Here is a 26,057-nt window from a genome sequence, read left to right on the forward strand (position 1 = left end):
CTTCCCAAGACACTTATCTAAAAATGACATTGGAACAGAAGTGTTACCTTTAACTTGTGCTAAAGATAGAAAGTTTTATTTGCAAGTGACTTTAATTAGAGCCTTGTGTAGAAGGCTTTATTTGCAGATTAATTAGAGCCTTATGTCTGCTGAAGTCTGTGGTCTCAGGTCTGTGCAGTCCACCTCATGTTAGAGAACTGGGCTGTTGCATTTAGTAGTCTTATTTATGTAGTCTGTTTATGGGATGAAAAAAATGTGTTAGCTGTTATTCTTGTGTGACATATTTACTTGAATGCAGAGTAGTGGTTCTATGTATGCCTGAGTATCAAACAGTTGTTCTGGGAGGTGTGAGCAAATGATGCTGTTCAGCTTATTTCACTGCTGTCCTCGAAAAGAGTGGTACTGGGACATTAACATTGGTTTTATATCACTGGCTATTTTTAACAGAAGTTCCTAGCTTAATGTCTGTTAATGAAATTTATGTGAACTATCTTGCATTTTGTTCCTACATCCCCAGCTATCTCAAATTGCCAAAATGTTGAGCTTCCTCATCTTTATATGTCTAGATTGTATTTAAGAGTAAGAAATGAGCAAAATTTGGAAGCTTAGATATACAAAGTATGGTTTGTGACAAGTTGATAACTAAATTAATTGGAAGCATGTTCCAGAATGCTGCAGAACTACTGCAGCAGAGTGCTGGAGAGTTGGAATCTGTTGAAGAGGATTCTTCTTTGGCTGGTTAATTTTGTATTAGAGTGGTGTAAGGGAACTAGTGGTGAATGGTGCTGTGCAGAATATTAATTTCTGAATAGTCTCCAGTTGTAGCTACAAACAGTGCTTGACTTCAGAGTTCTACTCTCTTCTGGTTTAGTGGTGTGTAGATCTTAAAATTCCAGCAACTTTATTAAGTGTTGGCAAGCGTTTTAATTTCTTATCTTTTTGGTGTTTTAAGTCTGAAATATTTGAAAATATCTTGAAAGCATTATTTTTTTGCCCCAGTATTTGAGTAGTTTGGGATTATGAGCAAATTAAAGATTTAAATGTTGGTAGTTAGTTGTATTTATATTTAAAAACCCCCAAAGAGTAGTGCACTGGGTGACCAACAATTGTGTAACATTAATAGATGTCTGAACCTGTGTATTCCACAAGTACTTCTTAGAAAACCTGAGTAGATGTGACTTCAACCAAAATTGTTTTTCTTAGCATCTCTAGGATCAAAACATGTAAAGTGCATTATGCTGAATATGTAAGACACTGTTGTGCTGCCTTTTATCAGCTTAGCAGACACTGAAATGTTAGTTTCGGTCAAGACAGATAGCTATCTTTATTTTAGATGACTTTTTGAAAGAGTGATTTACAGTATAAATAAGTCTTAATGTAAGTCTTATAAACAACACATCCTAAAACAAAATTTGGATGATTTTCAGTTTTTGTCAGTGAAGCAGTAATACAAAAACTTTACTGCAAATCTTTGGGAGTATGGATAGCCCAGAGTTTATGAAAAGATTTAAAACGACACTGGTGAGCTAGAGAATTGCTTCCTTCAACAAAACTTAAAGAACCAGCAGCTTCCCAAATCATGTTCTGTTGATTCTAGAGATTTGGCTGCTAATGTAATCAGAGAGTGCCTTCAGTAAGTCAGGCCAAAGTCTTGTGTCTGACAATGATCCGTTTATAAGGACAGACTCTTTATGAGGACAGGATGGACACACACTGGTAATTCCTTCATTACAGTCCCTTATCTGTCAGTAGTCTCTCAGGTTAGGGCCAGCTGAGGCAGATGGTATCTTCAGTGTCTCCTCTGTTTCCCTGTTCTATTGCAGTTTATCTGTTTAGTTTTTGAACCCACATAGATCTTTGGCTTCTACAGTATTCTGTAGTAATGCCTAATTATGCAAAACTCTTGTTTAGGACTGGCTGGCTGATAAATGATGCTTGCTAGGTCCTGTGTTAGAGAGGTGAGCTGGCATTTCTTCTTGACTGTCAGTCTTCACATTATGAATCTCTGCTGTGCCTCTCCTTTGCTGTCCTTGCTCCATCCTTACCTAGGGTAAGGGTCCTGGTCTAATTGTTTCTTGTATACACATGGTTCTGGAGTTTTGCTTGTTCTTGTTTCCCCTTTAAGTGTCTTTCTGTTGTAGTACTTCTGAGCTGAGGAAGCCATAACATCACAGATAGAGCATATGCGGTTTACGGTGGCCTAATTACATTTAGTTTTTTTATGTCATCTATTCTTTTGTAATTATTGATAATCTTCATCTTTGTTACATAGCTGCTTCTTGAAAACTGACCCAATATATTCATGTCCACTGCAGCAGTCTGTCTTCTGTGCAGTGATGATGGATTTAGGGTCCACTGTCCAGGGTGGTATCTCTTTGTGCCTTTATTATTGTGTAGCCTTCCTTCCTGTGAGACTCCTTCTTGAGCACTAGGAGAAAATCCAGCTGCACTCTTCTTACGTGAGGTGCATGCTGCACGACTCTTCTGCAGAGACCTCTTACAAGTTTATGAAGTACCACTTCTTCATATAGGAGCTTGTGTTGTGTTGTCTTTTCTGTGCCCTAGCTGACCACGTGTACTAACTCTAGCCATAGTGAGCTCTTTACGGATGCCAGAAGAAAGTAGAATTGTAGAATCACTTAGGTTGGACAAGACCCTTGAGATTGTAGGGTCCAACTATAAACTGAACGTTGCTGAGTCCACCTCTAAACTCTGTCACCAAGTAGCCCATCTGCATGTCTTTTAAAACCTCTCAGACTAGTGACTCCACCAATCATATGGATAGCCAGTTCCAGTGCTTGCTAACTCTTCCAGTGAAGAAAGTTTGCCTAATAGCCAGTCTAAACCTCCTGTTCCAACTTGAGGTCATTTCCTCTTGTCCAGTCACTTGAGAGAAGAGACTGACACCTTGTTACAACCTCCTTTCAAGTAGATGTTGTAGAGACCAATAATGTCTCTCCTCATTTCCCCCCACTAAACAGCCCCGGTTTCTTTGCCTGCTCCTCATTAGCCTTGTTCTCCAGACCCTTCACCAGCTTCGTTGCCCTTCTTTGGACACCATCCATCATGGAAATGTCCTTCTTGCAGTGGGGGGCTGAAACCTGAACACAGTTTGCAAGGTGTGGTCTCACCGGTGCTGAAGAAGGATGGACAGTCACTTCCTTAGCCCTGCTGTCCGTGTTGTTTCTGGTAGAAGCCAGGATGCTGTTGTCCTTGGCCATGTGGGCACATTGCTGGCTCAAATTCAGCCAGCTGGTTCTTTACCCCAGGCAGCTTTCCAGCCACTCTTCCCCAACTCTGTAGCATTGCATGGTGTGGTTGTGGCTCAAGTGCAGGACCCAGCCTTGCTGAATCTTAGTTGGCCTCAGCCCATCAATCCAGTGTGTCCAGATCCCTCTGCTGAACCTTTCTGCACTCCCTCCCAGCTTAGTGTCATCTGCAAACTTCCTGAGGGTGCACTGATAAAGATAATGAACAGTACTGAGCCCTCAGGGGCACCATGTGTGACTGGCTGCCAGCTGGATTTATCTCTTTGGGTATGGCCATCCAGCCCATTTTTTTACCCAAAGAAGCACATACCCATCCAAGCTGTGAGCAGCCACATTTTCCAGGAGAATGCTGTGAGGAGTGCTGTTCAGGTTTTAGATATAACTTCTTCATTACATCCGAATGATGAAAATTGCTTAGAAGTAGGAAAAAATGAGCATTCTCCCTTCCCCTAAAACTTCTACAAAGTTTCCATAGTTAAGCATTTTGAGAAGAATCAACTAATCTGAGCAAGTTGCCATGTTAACATTTTTCTTTTTAATCTTGTTAATCTTATTTACATCCAGTTAGGCCACTCTTTGATGTGACTACAGTCAATGAATTAGTTAATAATGCATTGCAAATTCACAGTTAATACAGGTAATGGCAGGAGAAAATAAAGACCATGGATTTAAGCCTGAAAAAGTTGGATAATTTGGAAGCAAAAATACTTCAACTAAGTAACATTCTTATAGCTTCATAGGAAGTCTTAGTATTTTATATAGTGAGTGTTCACTTTGTTTTGGTCAAATAAATGTATGGGTTTTTTTGAAGACAAGCATAATGTAACTTTTTCAGACAGTTTATTGCTTCAAAATATTAAAAATACAATTAACTTCTCATTGCACTAAATTATTGTAGGTACTTGCATTCTCACTGAAGATGAGGATTGCACCATGAATATAGTAAAGGAAGATGTATATGTAAAATAAGTAGGTTTTTTTCTGTTTTTTAAAATAGAAGAAATCCTAAATTCTAGGAGAACTTTAATTTTTACAATGGTATTTTGTCATAAGATACCTGGAATCTTATATGTATTTTCTCTCAATAAAGAATGTTAGATTTGGTGATCCTAGGATGTTTTTATTCATGATTCAAAACTTCATAAGCAAACTAAGTATAATACTGTATTACCCAATTGTAGCACGGCAAAATATTATTCCCCCTTTTTAATTTCCTGTTCATTAATGATGGAGATAGATATCTTTAAGTGCAGAGAAAAATAACTATTGTGACAGTATATTCACCTCTACAAGCATTGCAGGCTTTTTGCAAAGAATTTAAAACCATTAATACTTCATTATTTCCATCTTTATAGCTTACACTTATGCCATAAATCAGATTTGGGCAAAACCAATACAATAGTTGTAGGACAGATGCTATCCAGTATTCTGAAGAGAATGGTACTGACATTTGTATTGAAATATAATGTCTGGTAAGCAACTTAATTCAGTTTCCTAGGCAACAATCTAATGTTGCAGTAACTTTCTTCCCAGGTGTTATCCTTTAATGATTAACCACATTGCATGCTCTCTGCAGCTGTCATTAGTGTGCTAGGAACTTGGACATGCAAATTTGGAATATCTTTTTTAATACTTCTAGTGAAGCTGCTTGAAAATAATATAAATATACAGTGAATGTCAGGGTATGTGTTAGTACATAGGACCATGTGGCTATATTCTGGGAAGAATACAGGAGATAAAGGAGTGTTTGAGTGTTATATCTTTCAGTATTTAAAACTACAGCTTGTTCTGTAATTAAAAGTGATTACACGAGAGCACATAATTACCCTCTTTTCCCATGCAATTATGGCATTAATTGCTAAAATACTATATATCAGAAATAAAAGTATATTAGAGTTCTGGGGCACATATGCCTAGATAGGAGTTTCTGGGAAAATCTCTACTCATGCTTGCAGTTTTTTTTTTCTGTAAGAAGTGAATGTTATTTTTCCCTCTATTTACTATCAAAAGAATGGGAAAAGAAAAGGTACAGTAAAGGTATATGGAATATGTTTAATTTTTAATGTGTTAGTCTATGACACAATTGTCATTAATTTTCACGTACAACCTTGCAAGATATTGAAAAATATACTAGTTATCTGCAAAAAACTAGAGATACTTGACACTTAAGAAAGGCCAGATACACATATTTCTCTATGTACAAGTTTGAATATACAGATTTTACACCCCAAGCCCCCATATGTAAATGTCTTCATATGTGTAATAGCAGTTTGAAATTCTTACTGTAAAAAGAAACCAATGGGCAAAAATAATTCTGGAAGATATTTGTAGTGCCATATACGAACACATGAAACCAATTTGAAGTGTTTTAAATTCTTTGCCAGGTGCCTTCTAGAACTGTTGGAAGAACCTTTAAGTTAGACTCTTCAGAATAATTTAAGTGCTCTTTCAAATCTGGTGTCATAATTAGGCTTGCAAGTGTATTGCCTGAATCATTTTAAAGCAGTTTTAAGGACTTGCAATGTGCATTAATTTTTTGAGTGAATTTGGATTAAAAGCATTTGGTGCAAGAATTCTGAAGTACTTGTTTGAGTAAGACTACATTTAGATAAGTGACACCCTAGTTCTTAGTTTTTGCTTTTTATTCTGTTTAATGACTGGATTTTTTTTGGATGGAAAAGACGTAGTCATGTAGTTAATCCCAACGTGACTCTTCAGTAAGTGGCTCTAACACAAGATGGAGAAATGCTTTCCTCAACACTGTGAGAACCAAGAACTGTTTTAGCATGAGCTACCATGGATATATAAAATGTAGAAAAATATTGAATCTTAAGGTTTTATGAACGGATCGATGTTTTTGTAGTATTTTTTCCTTTTTTTTTTTTTTTTTGTTTTTAAATTTTTATTAATTAAATTATGAGACTAATAGCATGATTCACTGTAGGATTCCAGATGAGCAATGCTTGCAGAACTCTAAAGCTAAAACCTGGAATAATTTAGGCTGTAAGGGACCTTCAGGATCATCTGGCCCATGTCTTTGCTCTGAGTATGACCTGTAGTGAATTGAGGCAACCAGGTGCCACTAATTGCCAGGGAGTGAGCATGAGCTTGTGTCAAGCCCACCTGTGCCTGATTAGGATTGCCCCCCTCGTCCTGCTCATATGCAGTGGGGGCCCACCCTAACTAGGCACAGGTGGGCTTGACACAAGCTCATGCTCAGTCCCTGGCAATTAGTGGCACCTGGTTGCCTCATTTCACTACATTGACCAATCTCAGATGTTTGTAAAAATTTTGAAATCAAATAATTCAAGACATTGAATTGCTCTGATAATATAAAGCATGCTCTTCTATTTATGCCAGAGATGTCGTCTCACTGATACCTTGTTGCATCTTAATGCAAGTCAGATGTTCTGTCTGATACTGCCTTTGCATTTTACTGCTTACTGACCTCAGGAAAAGCTATTTTGGTTATGTGCTGTAGGATTTTCTTAAACAGTACAATGTTGACTATTTCAGACTTTCTTAGTAAAGGCTTTTAGATGAGAGTCCATTACTCATGTTTTTCTCCAGATTAGATGTTTTTATTTGCTTGTGTATTCTTGAATTTTAGAAAACCATGAACTTCTTACAACATCTCAGAAAACTTTTAAGTTTTCTTGGGTTCCATCTATAGTTAATGATCAAAGCAAGTTGCATAGCTGGTTTAAGCTGTGAGTTCTTTTCATCTTGGTGACAGAATCCCTAAAGCTTTAGAAAAAAAATAATCTGTGCAGCCTTTTAAATCTCTTTGTGTCCTGGCTGGCTAGCACTGTAATTTAGTAGTAGTGGGAATGAATTTTACCTGAAGTGATCCATGCTGGAATGATAGGCTGTGATTTAGAGTACCATCTGCTTGCTGTCTGTGGGCACTTCACTGTGCGATGCCTTGAAATCCAGTGCCATTAAACAGGACTAGAGAAATCCTCACCTGCCTTGGTTAGTGTTTGATTTTGATTAATACTAGTTCTGTGAAAACATATCCTAGAGCTAAAAAAAAATCAGAAGATTACATGAACAGTCTAGACATGTACTGTCTAGGTTTCTTGCTAGTCTAATATACCTTTAAAAGGTTGTCACACTTGAAGGCTCTCTTATCATGTTCTTGAGACAGAGATGTTGGTAGATTCATGAATGTATCATATTAAAAAAGAAATTTCTTTTTCCCCTCTACTCCTGGTGGTGAAGAGTGTATCTCATTAATCCCATTAAACCTTTTCTTAGTTGCCTTCTGGGGAAACCCAAGGAGGCACTTTACTGCCTGGGATGACTTTTGATTAAACTTATTTTGGTATCCTCAGGGGAAGAGAGGAGTATTGGGAGAGGAGCAGTGAAGCCCTCTTGGAGAGCCTGGTAATGATTCTTTGCTTAGAAGTAATCCTTGGCCTTGTGGTTCTGTCCCACTGGCCCTATTGCTGACCCTGTATGGAGCCTGTGTGGGATTCCTTTTTATCCAATGCATCTTGCTCAGAAGAACAGACACTGCTCTAATTGCAGAGGCAGCTGTTTAATGTCCTTGCCTGAGCTGGCAAGGTTTCTGAGAACACTTAGGAAGATATTGCTGCCTAGGTTTTAAGCTGTTTCTCTCCTCAAAGCCTTTTCTCTTAATGTGTAAGACAGTAAGAGTTGTTAGTAACAGTTTTTTTGCCAGCATTGGTGTTTCCTTGGTAAAGATTCTTATTTGCTTAATGTTTTGTGTGTTTTGGTTTTTTTTTAAATCTGCAGTAGAGCAGACATGGACTATCTAAAATTGGTTCACAGAAATGGGTAGGTGTAAGAGGGTGTACACAAAATGGGCACACTTAGAAAGAGCAGGGATAATTGGTCAAGAGAGAAGGAATAGAGAGGGAACTGTGAGTGAGAATCCAAACTCAAAAGCTTCATATTTCTGCCTTAGCAGGAGGAAGTCTTGTTAAAGTTTAACAAAAGGCAGTTGTTTGTGCTACCTATGGCATTCTTTGCTGCAGGGTGTAATACATTTGTGCTGCTCAGGTTTTTAAAAAATTCATTGGGTTCCATTCTAGGCATTGACTTCTGTGATTTACTTGTTTATCATCTTTGGTCCCGGTAAGGGAAATAAATTATTAATCTCTCGAGGCTGTATTCTGACTCCCCCAGCTGGTTTTGGCATTAACTGTTGCATCTAGTTGGTGATAAAATCATTATGTGAATTTGTATAAATGAAAATCTATTAAGATTTACTGAGTGAAGGAGGAAAAACAATAGAAAAGAAACTGAAGGGATAATAAGCTTTGTTAGGGGTATAATAGAAAGGTAAGTAGAATTAGGAAGGAAACAGTGTAAATAGCAGCTTAGTTGTAAATAGCAGGTTAGTTTGAAGTAGATCTGGTAGAATTAATGTATGCTATAGAATATTTTTCCTGGCACTTCTACGTTTTCTACAGTAATCAAAACCTGTAAAATCATGGTATAACAATATAGAAATCTTTATATGAAAAACTGAGGAGTGGTAGGAGACTTTGACAGTACCCTAAAATGTGGTGAAAAGGCAAATTTAATGGGATGTAGTGCTTGTTGGGTCTGCAAAAAACAAAAAAAAAACAACCAAACAATAAACCACCATCAGCTGCAAGGAGAATCACTGTCTTTTAAATTTAATGTAACAGTTCTCTGCATGTCTGCAGAAATAAATAAAAGGAAGAAAGTTATTGTATGTTATTAGCTTTTCCAAAATCCCTTTGAAATGGTTAAAGCAGGCAACAGAAGGAGCAAGATGAATAAGGTTAATATAAAACGGTAGGAATGCATGAATCCATATTGAATGTGACAAATTATGTACTTCCGTGGGTAACACATCAGGAGACTTCTGCTTTGTATACTGCTATCATGCATGGTCCTACTTCTCCTTCCTCACCTTTCTTTTAACTTCAGCACCTCTTCAGTTTTGTTTAGTTTGCAGTTTGATGCCAGAAATGACCCAGTGCATGTATTTGAACTGCGATATAAAGAAGGATGCTGATTTGATAATGCTAAAGAGAAAGCATGTAAAACTTAAAGAAAAGGATCCTCCAAAGTGATGGTTTAGTTGTATTTGGAATGAAGTTAAGGGGGGAAAAAAGAGAATTGTTCTTAGTGATGTGTTATCTGTGCACCCATTCTTTGGGAGGTAGTAGTGCTATAATCTTCTAAAGTAGAGACCTGTATTTTAGTACAGGTGCCCTTGTTTTGCAAGTATTACTTAAGCTGCTCCTAGGAGGGATAGAAGTCTCCCTAAAGCTGACCAAGGTAAAAATATTTTTATAAAAATCTTAGTGCACAAACATCCAGTAGATACTTTCTAAGGTGCTGAAACCCTCACAGGCTGTTTCTGTTGCCTCAGTTCCAACATAACTCCAGGCTTGTGCCTTTGATTGACATGTGCATCATCTTGAATTCTGAGTATGTCCTTTGTTCACCTTGTAAACAGACAAATACTGCAAGGTGTGGTATGGGTTGTGAGGGGGAAACAGTGGTTGGTATAGTGAGTAGGTGAAGCTATTGCTTACCAGTGACAGCACTGGTTTATCCTCATGTAGAACAAAAGCCTGTGGTTTACTGTCATCTCTTAGGCTCAGCTGTAATTGCTGCTTTGGGCTTAGGTGAGGTCTCATGTAAGAACTCAAAAGTTTCTTCTGCACTGTGATTTTTGGCTGGGCAGGACTAGAGAGGCAGAAGGGGAGGTCAGGAGGCTTGAAATGGGGAAAAGAGATGGGTCACTAGCAAATCAAGATGCTGGGTTGGACCCAAGCATATCAAGTGTCAGAATTTTTAGATAGGGAGATGTGTTTCCCCACTCATTCATATAAAGGGCAGCTAATGCAATTCAGCTGGTTTTCACTATGGCTCTCCTTAGACATGTCTAAAATTTGTAGAAAAAGTGATGAGGGCATTAGGAATTCAAATCAAAATATGTTTGGTGGAGATCCCCTTCTGGTTGAGAAGAAGTAGGCAATCAGGAGGCAATCAGCTTGAAATGATTTCTTTTAGGAGCTTATTCTGACAGAAAAGAGGAACTACCAACCTGAAAACCAGCTGGTGGATGCCAGCATTCAGCAGCCTATTTTTGTTTGTCTCACACAAACAGAGTATTTCATGCCTTAGGAGGGGTCGTACAGAAACCTGAGATTTAGGAGGGGGGAAGAAGTCAGCTCTACAGAAGTGCTGCTCCTGCAAGCAGGTTGTCAGCATTCCCTGAGTGACAGAGGCCGGGGTGTTCAGTGTCTACAGAGACTGAAACCTGCAGCCTGTGTCATAGCTCAGTTTTAGCTCCATGACCTCACCTCTGGCAGTGGCTCCCAGTAGCTGCCCTCTGTGCTCCCCTTAGTGATTCCAGCTGAGCCCTGGTATCTCCAGCTCTGTCATCTGGCTCACAAAGGAGCCGTGTTCCTGCAGGACTGCCCCTTGCTGTGTTCCCTCCTGCTGGAACAGCCTCTGAGTCGCTGTTTTGTTTCCCTCTCTTCAAAGCAAGAGTTGCCTTCAGCTGCCCGGCAGTCGGGTTAGTGCAGCAGCTCATACTAGTTAGCGAATGGTACAGGCAAAAGGTCAGCTTAGAAGTGCTGAGAAGAGTAATAAAAAATATTTTGGGGAAGAAAAATGTAATCGGTAAGTATGAGATTGATTGGAAATTTAGGGGAGAGGTCAGCTGTGGGCTCCAAAAATTAACTTCTCAAGTTCTGGATGCTTTTTCTGTGTTTACAATGTGGGGGGAAAAAAAACAAAACCCAAACCCAAAGCAAACACAAAAAAGCCCTCTCCAGCCCAGCAAAATAGCAACAAAAAAAACCCAAACAGAAAACCCCGAAACACTTCTGTTCAAACTTGAAAATGAAAGTAGCTGTAATAATGTATTCAGAGGAGGAAGGGAAGATAGATGAAAAATGGTACTTGATGATGGTAGTTGAAGATATTAGTGGAATATCCAGAGCTGTAGAATTAAATATTTGGATTAGGATGATTAAGAAGGTGTTCAGATACAGCAGGAGGAGAAATTAAAATGTCAGCAGTGTATTAGTCCAGTAATCATCCTGCTACATAAATGGCTACTGTTTTCAATGTAGAAAGAACTGAGGTGACCTCCCATGTTACTGATTCTGTTCCAATACTTTTGCTGGCAAGACTATTCACAGGATGGTTTGGGTTGGAAGGGACCTTAAAGATCATCTAATTCCAACCTCCCTGCATGGGCAGGAACAACCTCCCACCTGACCAGGCTGCTCAAAGCCCCATCCAGCCTGGCCTTGAACACTTCCAGGGAGGGGGCAGCCACAACCTCCCTGGGTAACCTGTTACAACGTCCCACCACATTCACACTAAAGAATTTCTACTTAATATCTGGTCTAAATCTGCCCTCTTCCAGTTTGAAAATGTCGCAGTTCCTCCTATCACTAAATGCTGTTTGTGAAAAGTCCCTCCCCAGCTTTCCTGTAGGGCCTCTGGAAGGCATCTATAAGGTTTCCCTGGAGCCTTCTCTTTTTGGAGCTGAACAGCCCCAACTCTTTCAGCCTGTCTTTGTACAGAGAGAAAAGAACTCCAGCCCTCTTGATTACCTTCATACCCTCTTCTGCACTCACACCAGCAGGTCTGCATCCTTCTTTTGTTGAGAGTCTTAGACCTGAGTACAGTACTCAGCTTGGCCTCAGCTTAATTAGACTGAGGGAGCAGAAGGATGGGCTGGGTGGGTATTTTGGGCTGGTTGAGCAAGTTCCGTGGATCACATCAGAGACGAAAGTTAATGCAGAAGGAAGAGCTGTCGACAGGTAATTGTTAGCATGAGACACTGGTTCTCCGAGGTGCTGTATTGCCTGCTAGTACTAACTTTAAAAGCACTGTCCTGAGGGAGGTGACATCTCCACCAGCTCTGTGCCAGCTGTACATGCTGATGGAAGGCAGTATGCTCAGTGTTATCACCCTTCTTTTTGAAGAACTGGTACTGAAAGCATTCTGGGGAAGAGTCTCACAAAGTGTGTGTGTGTAGGGATCACACAGAGGACTTGGAACCAGTATAGCAGGATGGCTTGCGCCATGTGGATCTCAGCATTCATGCATTGTTAATTTCCTAAATATCATTACATTTACTTGTTTATCAGATGTAATTATAAACTCTTCTCTGGATAAGCTAGCAAAAGGACTTGGCAAGGCCTTTCGTTTTGAGTTTGTATTGATTTTTCTTTTAGAATGTGAAACCATCAGCTGTCATGCGATTTTAGTTAAATATTATTTGAGGACACTTGTTTTGAAATAGTAACTTTTACTCATACTGTTACTGAAGTAAAGCTGGGTTTCCAGAAGACACGCTGTGTGAACAGACAGATTTAAAACCTGTAATTTTTTTTTTAATTTTACAGCAAGATGTCATAGATCTGAAAGTAGTCCTTTCTCTTATCTCAGTTCTTCGTGACTCAACTCAGCATTACTGTTCAGAAAATCCAGACATTCAGCAGCTATTAGCATACTTTTTGCAGATGAAATTGATGTCAGTCCTCCAGTTTCCAAGATAGGAAGCATAGTTCCTTTTTAGCCTTTTGGAAGATACTGTTCTCTTCAGCTTCAGTCCAGTGGATTTGTTGTTAGTCTTCTAACATACTCAGAAATACAATTGAAACTTCAATGTATCTTGACCAACTTAAAATCAGCTTTTATTTTTTATTAAGTGGTATCTTAAATCTATTTCAGGAAATATTCTTTAAGTGTTAACAAATCTTAATTGGGTGTTTAATCATGTTTTTTTTTCCTCTCCTATAGTTCTTATGCCTTTGATAGATCGTATGGGAGATGCCAAAGACCAAGTTCGAGAGCAAGCACAGAATCTCATACTGAAATTGATGGATGAAGTAGCACCACCCATGGTATGACTACTTAATGATCCCAATGTAGGCCTCCAATGAGGTTATGACTTATGCATGAGCTTGACTTTATATATGTCACAATGTTATGGCGACTGTTGATGGTGTAAATGTAAAGATATTCTTAAAGGATTGACATTAATGTGTTGTTCAGCTAAGGATAAAGGTCCAGCACAGTGCAATTACATTTTTTTTTCCTATTGTGGCAGGACTTTTTAAGTTAGAGCATGTTTGAAGAACCCTCCTGGGTTTGAATTTGCAGAATGGGACTAAACAAGTTCTGTAGCTCCAAACTCACTTTAAAATTATTTGTATTTGAACACATAGTAATAGTTCTGCGCTTGAGATGGTGCATTCTAACTTCGAAAATCTGGCTTTCTAAATGTATGACAAACATGCTCTGTGACACTTGGAAATACATTTATCTTCCTTCCTACACAAGGCATTTTCTCAGGTGATTTGCTCACAGATCTGACTGAGATTTAGGCATCGAAGTCATGCAGTGTCACCCACAAAGGCACACCTTTACCTTTTAATGAGATCGAGTTTTGGTTTTATTCACTGATAAAAAAATACTGCAGCATTTTGTCATGCCTAAGTTCAAGTAGTTCATGAGTGACACGTTCCTGTGCCCGAGATGATCCCAAGTAGCTGGCATGCAGATCTGAAAGTACAACTACCTCTGCTGTAATAGCATTTGGTTAAGTAGACAGCAGAGCATCTTGGAGGCACCTTCAGCTGAACAACTGCTAATAAAGAACGTGGTGATTGTTGCTTCATGCTAGCCTCTCATTGTGGAAGAATTTTAGCTTACTGGTCCATCTTTCAGTTTCTGAAGAGTTGTTAGTCTGTACACTGAGGTGATGGAAAGAAGCTTCCATCCCTTTTGAAGGTTACTCACAGTCTCAGACAGAATGCAAGGTTCGTGGGGTCCAAGGAGCAGTGTGTGTAAGTAAGAGAAGGTGTGGCTCTTATAACTCCCCTAGAGTAGGAGAAGCCTGGCTTTCAGGTGTCTGCTCCCAGGACAGTTTATGTATCATTAAAAATTTGGATGAACACCATGAATCATCCTCACAGTAGGGACCAAAAGAGAGAAGTCTTTCCTGTGCCTCCAACACTGAAATGCAGAATTTCAGGCTTCCTTTGCTGAAGAGAAGCATCCCTTTGGAAGAGCTGGGTGGAATAATTTTGGGGGGCTAAATCCTGTAAGTCTATTTCCAGTCCAGCTTACCTGGTCTGTTCTAGTGTGTTGTTGAGTAAGATTTAATTTGTCCTGTTGTCAATTCCCTCTTGTTTTAAATGTGTTTGGTTTTGGTTGTTTTTGGTTTGGTTTTTTTTACATTTATTAATAGTTTTTTGATTGACTATGAGTAGGAAATTACAAAAATAAGAATATAAGTTGTATAAATGTATGAATAGGACAAAGGGAGGTTGACACCAGCTTTTGCTAGAAAGTCTTGAGAGTTGAAATATCTAAGCAGCCATTTGAATTTATCTGTTTTGAAGAATTCAGTTCTTAAAGTAGGGTTAAATTTAGTGAAAGATTGCATTTCTTTTCAGCACTCTACAGCTAGTTTTCTACCTGTATTTTTGTACACCTAGCAAGAAGATTTCCTTTTTCCCATGCTTGTTCAGGACAGTGGGTTAACTGGAAGGATGTTTTCTTCCGTAAAATCCTGTTCTTTGTTTTTAAGCCGTGCAGTTTTGGCAAGCCATATCCTGCTTGTCTAAGCTTTGTTTTCTCTGAGTGTAATGAGGTATGAAACGAGCAAACAAACACGAAACCACAGATGGGACAAAATGATCAAGCAGGGCTCTTAATTGGAAAATTTTACGTGTGCTCCCTCATTAATAAGGAGGATGCGGTATTCCCTGCTCCTCTCCTCCTGCAGTGGCTGTTTGTGAGGGTGGTTTTCTTGGCGTGGGTGTTTGTCAGGCTGCAGACGATTGCGATCACTTGACTCGCATCCATTGGAGCGGATTTGTTAGGGTACTGAGTTAGGAATGAGGGTGGTGCCCAGGCTGGGAATTGCGCCCTTGCCGGTGCGCAGCCATCGCTAGGGCAACGCTCCCCGCGGATGCTGCCGAGGCTGTCATGGCAGCGCTGCAGCCGGGGGAGCCGCCGGTGGAGTCCCTGCATCTGCTCCCAGGCACCACGGAGAATCCCGAGTCTCGTAAGCTTCATGTTTACGTTTTGTTTGGGGGTTTTTCTGGTTGGTTTTTGCTTGCCTGTTTTCTTTGTTGTGTTCGTTTCTTTGGGTTTTATTTTTAAAACGCCGAAAGGTGCGGCTAAAGAAGGGCGAGGAGATGGAAAGGTGAAAAAACATAAAACTGAGGAGGGAAAGACTAAAAGGCAGGCGATTAAAAAAAAAAAAAAAGAGTGCACAAGAAGGTAAATGAGGGTCTAGTGAACCAGAGAATTGTACTACAGGAAGGGGGACCCGCATAAAAGGAGCTGTGAAAGCAGAATGAAAATGGAAGCAAAGGAATTAGAATGCACCGGCAAGAAATGATGGAAAATGCCAAGAAATAAATTTAAAACAAAACTAGGGGAGGAGTGGACAGCAAGGGATGGATGAGGGTGAGTTAAAATGGGTGAGAGGAAATTTTGGCAGGGAAACAGAATATGGAGCAAAAAGAATATAGTAACTTCTGCTTGAGTCAGTGGTTCATAATGTTAATGTTTGTTTCGTATGTGTTAACTGTAACAATTCCTTGTGTTTTTAAGGGCTGTTTCCCAAGCAATTAAAATACTCAGATTTCTGAAGGATGTTTTTAGAAATTGTTTTCGACATAGGGTAGTATGTGTTGTGTTCCATTCTGTGCATTTTATAATTTAATTTTATCTGAGAAGTACCTCTACTTTTCCAGTGGACCTTAGGTTTTTTTTGCAACTGTTAATGAATGTAATTATAAAATATGGATAGAATTACATTGTATTGCACTCCTGGTAATCAAAGAGAATTATTTCTTTTTTTTATAGTACATTTGGGAACGCCTTGCTGTTGGTTTTAAACACAAGAATTACCGATCCCGAGAAGGAGTGTGTTTGTGTCTTGTTGCTACCTTAAACATGTAAGCTGTTTGTTTCAATGGAGATGTAACAGTTCTGTCTGTCTTCTGAATGTCATTTTCTCTGAAATTAATACTTTAGGAAGTCTCATTCAATTAAATTAATAAATGGGGAAAACTAAACAACTTGAGCTTTCTGAAAGACTGAAGGTGTAGTATTATGTCTTTCTTATTAGTCCTTTGCCTCTTTTAAGTGAGACAAAGCCTGATGTAAGTTAGTATTTTATTAGTGCTAAACTGAATGTTCATTTCTCCATAAGGCATTTTCTAGTTTTCTGTTAAAGAAAAAAAAATTACTTATTTTGGGTTTGATTTTTGTTGTGTGTTTTGTTTGTTTTCAGTTATGGTGCACAGCTGTTAACCCTCAGCAAGTTGGTACCACACCTCTGTATAGCATTTGGTGACTCAAATAGTCAGGTAAGGATTTAATAACTTACTGGAACTTCTACAGCCCTACTTAGCAGAGGAATGAAAGCAAAACAAATGTGAGCATGTAAACTGATAGGCTTGTTTGTAGACAATAGATCATTATTTTCTAACATGAGAAACAATAAACCATTTTCTTCCGAATCAGTCCATCCATTGGAAGATGAGAGTTGCTAAGGCAGTCATGTGGTGATACACTGACCCTTTTAGTTTTGTCTTCAGAGGCTGAAACTAGTCATTATGGAAAATAGCTGTTTCTTGTAGAGCACTTTGAAGTAAGAGGAACAAAAATACTGATGGGAAGAATTGCCTCCAGAAGCTCCTCTGTGAGACCTGTAGTTGTGTGTAGTTCATACCTTCACAGTTCAATTGTGGGTTTAGTTCAAGCTAGTGCAGAGAACAATACTTAAGTCATTCCAGTAATTCTTTTATAGAGTATAATGGCATTTGGTAGTGTGCATTTTTGGGAGTTTTTGTAGTGATGGCTGTGCTTTAAATTTTTTGGAAGAGGCACTCCACCTCATTGTGTTAATTGTTCTTTTCCTTTCCTCTATCCTGTTTTACTCCCTTTCGTGTGCTGATGTGATGCCAAAAAATTCTGTTGAAGAAAAACACTGTTCTCTTTGGATCCCTCTTTGGGCAGTCAGGTCCTTAGTTTTCCAGAAGGGCCTCACTGCATGTAGAAATAGATGACAGCAAGACAAAGTGTCAAAACTGAGTGCAGGGACTAACTTTTGGAAGTAGTGTCTACTGTGACAGAGTCCTAAATACAGCACATTTTTTCCACAAATATTTATATGTCAGTCCCAGAAATTCCCTCTAGAGCTGTTATTTCTAGGATTTTTCATTTACCATCTGGAGATGCTGTAGCTTGGAAGAGATACCATCTTGAAATAACAGTTGTATTTCCCTTTCCATACTCACTATTTCAGCTGTATTGTGAAAGGAGTTGGCATTAAGGTCAGTAGAAGCTGGAAGATTAGTGGGTTGTCAGCAAATATTGTTTTGGTTTCTGTAACTCTGGAATTAAAAATTCCAACTCTCTATTCACAGGTGAGAGATGCTGCCATATTAGCCATTGTAGAGGTTTATAGACATGTGGGAGAGAAAGTACGACTAGATCTTACGAAGAGAGGAATTCCTCCTGGAAGGTAAAGTTAGCTGCTTTGATTTTGTGATCCTGAGCCATTCTATGTTACTGTTCTTCCTTAGAACTCTAAACTTGCTAAAAGCTTTGTTTTAAAATTATTAGTTTTTATTTTATTATAAAAATTATTAGTTTTATTAATAATAAAATAATAATTTTATTATTAGTTTTATTTTATTTGTTAATTTTGCTTCCATCAGGATGTCATTAGGGTTCTTGACTTTGTTTTGCTTTTTTTTGCTTGGATAGGGCATACCAAGTGTATGATGAAAAGGAGCCTTACATTTACCAGTTAAAAATCCCCTGACTTTAGGGGAAGCTGAGAGCTCAGTGGTAGTAGAAAGATACTTCAAAGTAAAGCAAATAGATAGTGAGTGTGGTGACATTTTCACATGTACAGTATATGTCACAATTTTAGACTGTGAAGAGACTGCATAGTTGCCACAGAAGCTTCAACCATATTATTACTGCAGTCCCAAATGTTGAGTTTCATGGCAAATAATTTGAACATACTAGATAATAATCTTCTTACATTAAACTGGGGTCTTGGGCATCTTTTGAAACGGAGAATAAGAGCAAAGAGTGCAGATAACAACAGCCTTTGTTTGTACTGTGAATGTTGGGTCTGACCATAAGTTTAGGTTCAGCATTCACCCTGTTCCCATTTCCATGTCATACAAACTGAATAAATGTTGGGATCCAAATAGGATTAAACACTATAGGAGCTTTGTATCCTCAGGGCGATCAGCAGCTTCTAATTTAGTTGCAGTAGGTGCCCAATTGTTATTTCTACTCTCTGAATCACTTGAATACAGAATTCCCCCTCATCTGAAAGCAAGCATAGTTGTACTATTTGCATATAGATAAAGAGCCAAAGCTCTGCTTGGTGCATGTTAAATGAGTTGTTGCCACTGAAACTCAACAGTTTTGCAGCTGACAGTCAAAACTAGTGTAAAATGATACATGAGCTGAGTCTCAGTGCTGTGTCTTCTGCTCTGGTTTTCAGGTTGGGGTGAAGCAGGGAGTTATGATTTACTTGTCCCATCCATTGCTGAGAGAAAACAAAGTTTTTTAGTCTCTTCTTAGTCCTTCACACAAATAACAAGGCAGACAACAAGAAAAGAGAGATTAGCTCTATGGTAGCTCAGACTGCTGTTCCTTCAGAGGAAGACCTAATTAAAGATGTTCCTTCCTCAGGGCCTGTCAGAAGTTTTCCCCTTGCTTAGATGTATTATAATGTTCACGTGGTTATGCAGGAACTATGATATGTGGGAAAAAAAGCCTTTGATGTAGAGTATCATCATTGTTTTGAGAGGAATCTGAGTTCATATTTGTCTGTCTGGGTAGGTTTTAAGGGTTTTAAGTATTACAGATAATCTGTAGTTCAGACACAGCTGCTTTCTTTTGTTGAGTTCAGCCTTAAAGAGCTTCATTGCATCTCCTCTGTTTGGCCGTGAATTAAAGATTGTGTGTAAACATAAATACTAGCAGAAAATGTGAGTATTTGGTGCACATGTGATTTAATAGAATGTAGGCTTGTTTAGTTCAACAAATTACACATTAAAGATCTGTCTGTTGCTGCTTAAATGCACTCTGCTCTAAAGTACTGAAAATAAGTCTTGTCTGCTGAAAGGAAGGCAGGAAAGTTAATCAGTCACTGTTTTGAGAAATTACTCATCTTCCTTAAACAGGCAGATAGTATATATATGTTATGTCTATATAAAACCAAATGTAGGTAGTAATTTAATAGTAGTAAACTTAAAACATTTTGTAATCTGCACCTGATAGGATTGCCTGTGTGGAAAACACTGGGTTTTCTAGAGAAGGCTTTTTGGGCCAGTTGGAGTCTGGGTAGTCAATAAAGGAGATGGTATTTCCTGTAGTTCAACTTTTCTTGCTACTGTATTTTTCTTCAGTGTGTTTTTATTCTTCACAGAGATTAATTTGTGAAATTGTTTATAAATCAGTGAGTTCCTCTTTCTGTTTGTTAGTTTTCAACTTAGAAATCTCAGAATAATACCGTGCTTTAGTAAAAACAATGTTATTTTTGCCTGGAGCAAATTCCTTTTTCAGAAAAATCAGTATCAAGTCAGCAGCTGGAAATTTGGATGTTGTTTTCCCTTTTGTTAAAGCTGCTGCCAAAGAGGTTTGACAGTCTTTGGTGTCAGGCCAGTAAGTATTCGCATTAATACATTAGTGAATACTGAAACTGGATGTTACATTTCTTGTTCCATGAGCCAAAAATGGTGAACAAGTTTTGTTCTGTGTGGGCCAAATTGAATTTGTTACAGTATGGAATATGTGTGGCTGATCTTCCCTGAATAGAAATAGTATACGTGGCTCTGGGTAGCAATTGCTTAATCTGAGTTCCAAAAGCTTTTTAAGGTCTTTCAGGAAGTCATCTGACAACTTTTGTCACTGCTATTTGACAAACATAAATATATAAAGCCAGTTACTTCTTTATTCTCATGTCTAGGGCCACAGTTTCATGTCCTGACATGTTACATACAGCATTTTGTAGTGTGCATTTCTGAATTTCACATTTTATGTGGTTATGTACATTCTACTTCTCTGACCAGTTCACATTATAGATGAGATCCATCTGTGTGTCCTGGTGTAGACACATGTCTGTGCAACATCCTTTGTTTGGTTGGGGGTTTTTTTGTTTGTTTTGGAAGGGAGAATGAAGGGAAAGTAAGAGCAGGGTTTCATGTGGGCCATTTTCTACTTCAGACTCACTTTGGACACGAAGAAAGACCATTTAATAGCCTTTCTTATTCTTTATCCTCCTCCTATTGACAGAGGTACTTTTTTTGCTTTTTTATCACAAGGTCCAAACTTTTAGCTGTCCTCCTCTGCCTGTCGTGCAAACAGTTGAACTCCACCAAGCATGATCCTAAGTGACAGCTTTACAGTCTAGAAGTGCAGTGCCTGTTCTTTGCTAGGAGCTGCCTTTCCATGTATGTGTGTGTCAGCTCCAGCTGTATCTTAGAAAAGGTTGCATGTTCCTCTGATTGAATGTAATCATCATACAATATGATAATCCTTTGGTAGAGACCTATCACTTTCTGTAGGAGAGGGTTTATCTGGTTACCAGGAGCTACAATCTCGTACATTCATTCTTTCATTCACTATGAAAGCAACAGTCATCTAGCCCATGCATATGTGAAATTGCAGAAGACCTTTCTCTGCCTTTTTGGAGAAAGAAGATAATATTTCTCTTCCCCAGTGACATAGTATTTCTATTGCCTGATGGCTTTCCTGATTGATTATGCACGTCATACTCAGACTTGGGCTCTTGCAGGTATGAGATAAAGGAGTAATAATGCTGCTCTTCTCAAAGAACATTCCTCATTGCTGATGTTGAGGAAAGCAGTCTTCACCCAGAACAATTTCTTGTATTCTCCTTGTCCAGGCTCTCCTTTGCCAGGAGCTGAACTCCTGTAAACACTGTTAAATTGATGATGCTTGCAATAGTTTTAGAGGCTTTAGCCCATACTGCTTTGCAGCCTGTGGCTGTGTGAAGTATTATGAGAAGACAGTGGCATGAAGAGCTGGGTGGGAGGAGAGGGAGGAAGAAATCTGTTGTGAGAGTCTTGGCAAAGTAGTAGTTACAGTTCCAGTAAGCTGTACTTAAGAGAGGGTTGGATCTACAGTAGTGCTTGACCATTTTGTCAGCTGTGTTTTACTGGATTTTTTTTTTTTGTTTTTTGTAATTATGACAATATATTATAGTGTGTGCATCTTGTCATACAGACATGCTTTGGAAGCTTTAGGAGTGGCAGTACTTTGTTGTTCTCTAGCCTCCCACCTCTGACTACCCACAGCACCCAGTGCTGACCAGTGCATTTTTTAATGTTTACAGTACTTTATCAGATATTTTGCCCAGAGTGAGACACAACATGTTTATTGTTATAATGTATTTACAAGGAAGCATTTAGTTTTTCTCCTTTGTTTAAAATGCTCAGGAAAGCCTTTTTGAAAACAAAGTTCAAAAGAGCAGGAAATATTTTTTTTCTTTTGAATTCTCTAAAACAACACGTGCTAAATACATAACATCAGCCTAACAGAATATAAAAAATCAGGTGGAATTTTAAAGGTGACCTGTTCATTTTTCTGGTCTTCATGTTCAGTTTCTCTCAGGGCAACATTTCTAGTCTTTGGGTTTAGTATTAGGGTCCAGCAGTGTTGAAGGGGACTCACAGTCACCGGTAAACGTAGTAGTAAACTGTAAAAGTGCTTTCTGTGGTACATAAAAAGCAAATGCATTATCTTCCATTTATGAAAGCAAGATGGCATAACACATTACTATATGTATTGATTCTTGTGTGAACTTTTAACTTCACACATTGCATGTTAGAGGATTTTTGTGTCATTAGTAAATGCTAGTAACTGAAGCATTCAATGTAATAACTATAGTTCTACTTTTTCAAGTCTAAATGAAAAAAAATCCCTTTCAGCTTAAATTCACTTTGGTTTACAAATGGACTTTTTCATTAAAAGACTGAGATTCAACATTAACCCCTGGAGTCTGACACTTGCGAGTCACTGCCATTTCCAGCATTTTGCTGTGGCTGTAGTGGTTTAAATGCAGTGCTCAAAAGGGAGAGGGTAGTAGGCTCCAAAGACAAGGCTGAAAACTACAGTAGGGGAAGATTATGGAGAATATTACAGAGTTACATATAGTCTTGAGGTAAGTTGTGATGGTAGAGTTAACTGCTAGTTTGTTTGATGGGATATTGACCAAATTAAGAGGGCTTTTGGGTTTTTTTCTGTTAGATGCTTGCAGTGGAATAGGCCTTTTTGTGAACATCTCAGCTGAATTTAGGGAGTACTCATTGTGGGCCTGTTAAGTATAGGGCAGTTTCTTTCTAGCACATTGCTTGTAAGTGTTTGGAAAGTGAAAATAACACATTTTGAGAGTACTGAACTATTTGAACATGTGGGGAAAAGCTCAAGCTTTTCATACTTTTGTCCATCACATTACTCATTGTTAGATAAATGGGGTATGTGTGAATGAAGGGAGCAGGCAGTTTAGAGAAGGCAGAGTGTGCACAGTGAGAATGCACAGCCTCTCTACACAGACCATGGTGTAAAAGTGGTGTGTGCATAAGGAAATGCTGAATTCAAGTCATTATGTACCCTTGACTTTGGCCCTTTATATCCTTTACATGTAGCTAAGGACTTGCAATGTGTTTTCTGCTGTGAGAATTTGTATCAGTGGTGTGCCTGTTGAATATGACTAAAATGTTTAGTGTACATTAAGTTTAGAAAAAAAGACTTTAAAGAATTTACTCTTTTTTTGCTGTTGAAGTGCTGACTACCACAAAAATATTTTTATTAAAAAAACCGAGACAAGTTTGAGGAACAAAAATTTTGAGGAAAATTAGTAATTATTTCAGAAGAAATTAAATAATCCCTAATTTTTCCTACATGAACATGCTCTAGTTGCTTTTTAGTATTGGGTATAAATAGAGTAATACCACAGTCATTTGAACCCAGTATACACTATTACTGAACCTGAACTTTAGAAATGAAGGTATTTTTAGCCACTCTAATAACAGTGCTGAGTTTTGTGCTTTGCTAAGTTCACTTCAGTTTCTGTGCATTTGTGTAAAGATGCTCAACTAACTTAAGGGGAGCCTGTTAGCAGTTGTTTTTATATACTCAATTCCTTGTATGTTCTATATTAGAGCTTTATATATGATAATAAACTGATTTTTGTTTTTATCATTAAACTGGGGTGTTTTAGGGATGTAGAAATATTCTGCTGTTGTTCTTTACAGGTTGCAAACAATATTTGCGAAATTTGATGAAGTAAGAAACTCTGGAAATATGATTTTAAGTAGCATGAATGGTAAGTATGAAAAAGCATATATTTATAATCAGTTTTAGATTAATACGAGGTAAATATGTAATTTCTGATGTTCGTATTCCTGCTCAAGCAACTATGCTGACTAAAAAGAAGGCTCTTCTAAAATCTGAGAAGTGCAACTAACCATGCAAGAGTAGAAATCTCTTGAGGACTGAATAGCATTGTTAATGTACTCAAATATTCCATTAATTTTAAATATTCTTACCCTTCTCCTACTAGTGTGAAAACAGAAGAGGGTATAGGTTGAAAGGAATGTGTTTTCACAACCTTTGAGGTAGTAAAAGCTTATAAGCTGCATTCTGCTTTGAAATAAAACGTTATTCTTGAACACTTAAAAAATACAAAACAAAAGGAAAACAGTAATTTTGAGGGAGAATGTCTTATTAAATGTTCTGATTAAGTCAATTTTCTCATTGTGGAAGGGTGAGTCATTTATCCTTTGCATTTGATGTTAATGCTGCTGCATAGGTTTGAGAGGTTCAGAGATGGATTTTACATGTATTTCTCTGTAGTTCTCAGAAGAATGGATAACTCTGCATGAGGGCAATGTAAGTGCATCGAAATAATTTAAAAATACATGAAAAGATAAATACAACATTGCTGGACTAGTTTACATAGCCTTTCTGAGCTTTTTGTATCTCTTTTAAGAGAGTTGGTCAAGCTTATTTTTCTTAAAGCCATTTTAATCTCTCATCTGTAAACTGCATATGTGAATGCTGATCCGCAGCAGTATAAACCATTAATTTTGTCTTGTAGGTGGCCAGTTCTATGCAAAAGTTGGTATGGTTCTGGTTTTGTTCCTTTGGGACAGAATCACTGTAATACACTAGTTTCATTTTTTTTTAACTTGACCCTAGTTTTATCTGTTGAATCCATTTAGACAATTTTTTTGTGTTGTTGAAAAGATACTTTTCCATTGTTAGTGCCTTATCTGGTTTTTGTCCTTCATTATTCTCTGAAGGACAATTTGTGTTTACTGCTTGCATGTGTAGATTGAAGTTACTGTTGAATTCTTGTATGGCCTTGTTGCCAACTTTTCTTCTAGGAGTTTAACCAAGCATTTTAGGATAAATGCCAAATTAGAATGTCTAAATGACTCTGTTATAGTGTTAGGGATTTTTCTAGAGCTTTGGGTATTTTGGAGTTGTGTTGATGGAGGTTGTAGGGAGAGGGGAGGAGGAGGAGGGTTATGGTTTTAAAGAGAAAGGGACAAAAAACTGTTCAACAGGCTTTTAAACTGGTGCAGCTCTGCAGTGGACCTTCTTGCCAGCAAAAGCAATGGCTTTTTTTCTGTCTTGAAACAAACTTTCCCAAATAAGCTGTTCTGATGAGGGTTCTCTTCAGTGTGCAATGGATAAGGAAGGGCTTGCTAATACAGATGTGGAAAATCTCAACTGCTTCGTAGTCCCGGGTGACACTGCTGTGATAGTAAATTTTTATTGTGCTGGTCTAGTTTCTGAAAATAGAGGGATGTGACTTGGGATTCCTTTATCAAATATTACTGATGCCAGTTGTTCCATTTCTTTGTTCAGCAGGTACTTAGGAGGATGGGAAAAAAAAACAGAAAAAACCCTCAAAACTTGCAACTTTAAGCAATCTGAATACTTTTTTTTCCCCATAGTACTTTAACAGAGAAAACATATATAAAAAAAGAAATAGTGTTTGCACTAAGATGATTAAACACATGGCAAGTTTTAGAAGCATTGTATTGGTGTGCCAGGTTATGTGGGAAAAATACAGGGAGGAGAGGAGGAGATACTGTACGTGCAGTCTTAAGCACAGTAGCAGATTTAATATCTTGTTATCCCTGGGGCTTTGTTAAGAGTGGAACTGGAGGGAACAGTCCCTTTATTCCTGTGTTACAGTCTTCCTTCATTGACTCTAAGCCCTGGTGAAACTGTAAAAATGAGAAGGAGGGCAGCCAGTTACCTTAGAGACTGACAGGTCCTCTTGGAGGGCAGATGAGGTGAAACGTGTATTGAAACGAGCATGGCTGGAATAATTGGGGCAGGATGTAGGGAAGTTTCAGAAGCCAACAGATGAGAATTGTCTGTGTCTAACAAGGGGACTGGGCAAGAGTTTTAGTGCTTTTGCTTGATGAAGACTTAAAAGCTTCAGTAATACCACACTGGTAACTTACCTTTCCAACTGACCTCTGGTATTTGTTTTTTAATCTTTAAAAATTATTTCCCCTCCTCCCCCCCCGTCTTGTCCTCAGTGCACAGTTAAAACAGGCATAATTTCTTTAATGGGAATGATGTGAACAAATTAGCTGCTATGAAGACCTTGGGGTTTGTTTTACGTTCCTAATGATATTGCATATGAAGAGAATCATGTTGGGATATTTGCCTGTTAAGCAAAATCTTACACATGCTGGTAGTTCTTCCCTG

The 26,057-nt window shown here is 38.3% G+C and overlaps 1 protein-coding gene across 23 annotated transcripts in view; it reads left to right on the top strand.

Annotated features, from left to right (window-relative positions):
* CLASP2 (cytoplasmic linker associated protein 2) overlaps positions 1-26,057 on the top strand; it is a 137,337-nt gene that overhangs the window by 14,051 nt on the left and 97,229 nt on the right. For all 23 annotated transcript variants that reach the window (XM_030444450.1, XM_030444458.1, XM_030444452.1 and 20 more), the window contains exons 3-7: positions 13,047-13,150; positions 16,131-16,222; positions 16,561-16,636; positions 17,699-17,796; positions 23,579-23,649. In XM_030444450.1, the coding sequence (XP_030300310.1) occupies positions 13,047-13,150; positions 16,131-16,222; positions 16,561-16,636; positions 17,699-17,796; positions 23,579-23,649 (441 nt within the window). The remainder of the gene's footprint in view (positions 1-13,046; positions 13,151-16,130; positions 16,223-16,560; positions 16,637-17,698; positions 17,797-23,578; positions 23,650-26,057) is intronic.

Source organism: Calypte anna, chromosome 2 (genome assembly GCF_003957555.1).
Source record: "Calypte anna isolate BGI_N300 chromosome 2, bCalAnn1_v1.p, whole genome shotgun sequence".
In the NCBI taxonomy this organism is placed as follows: domain Eukaryota; kingdom Metazoa; phylum Chordata; class Aves; order Apodiformes; family Trochilidae; genus Calypte; species Calypte anna.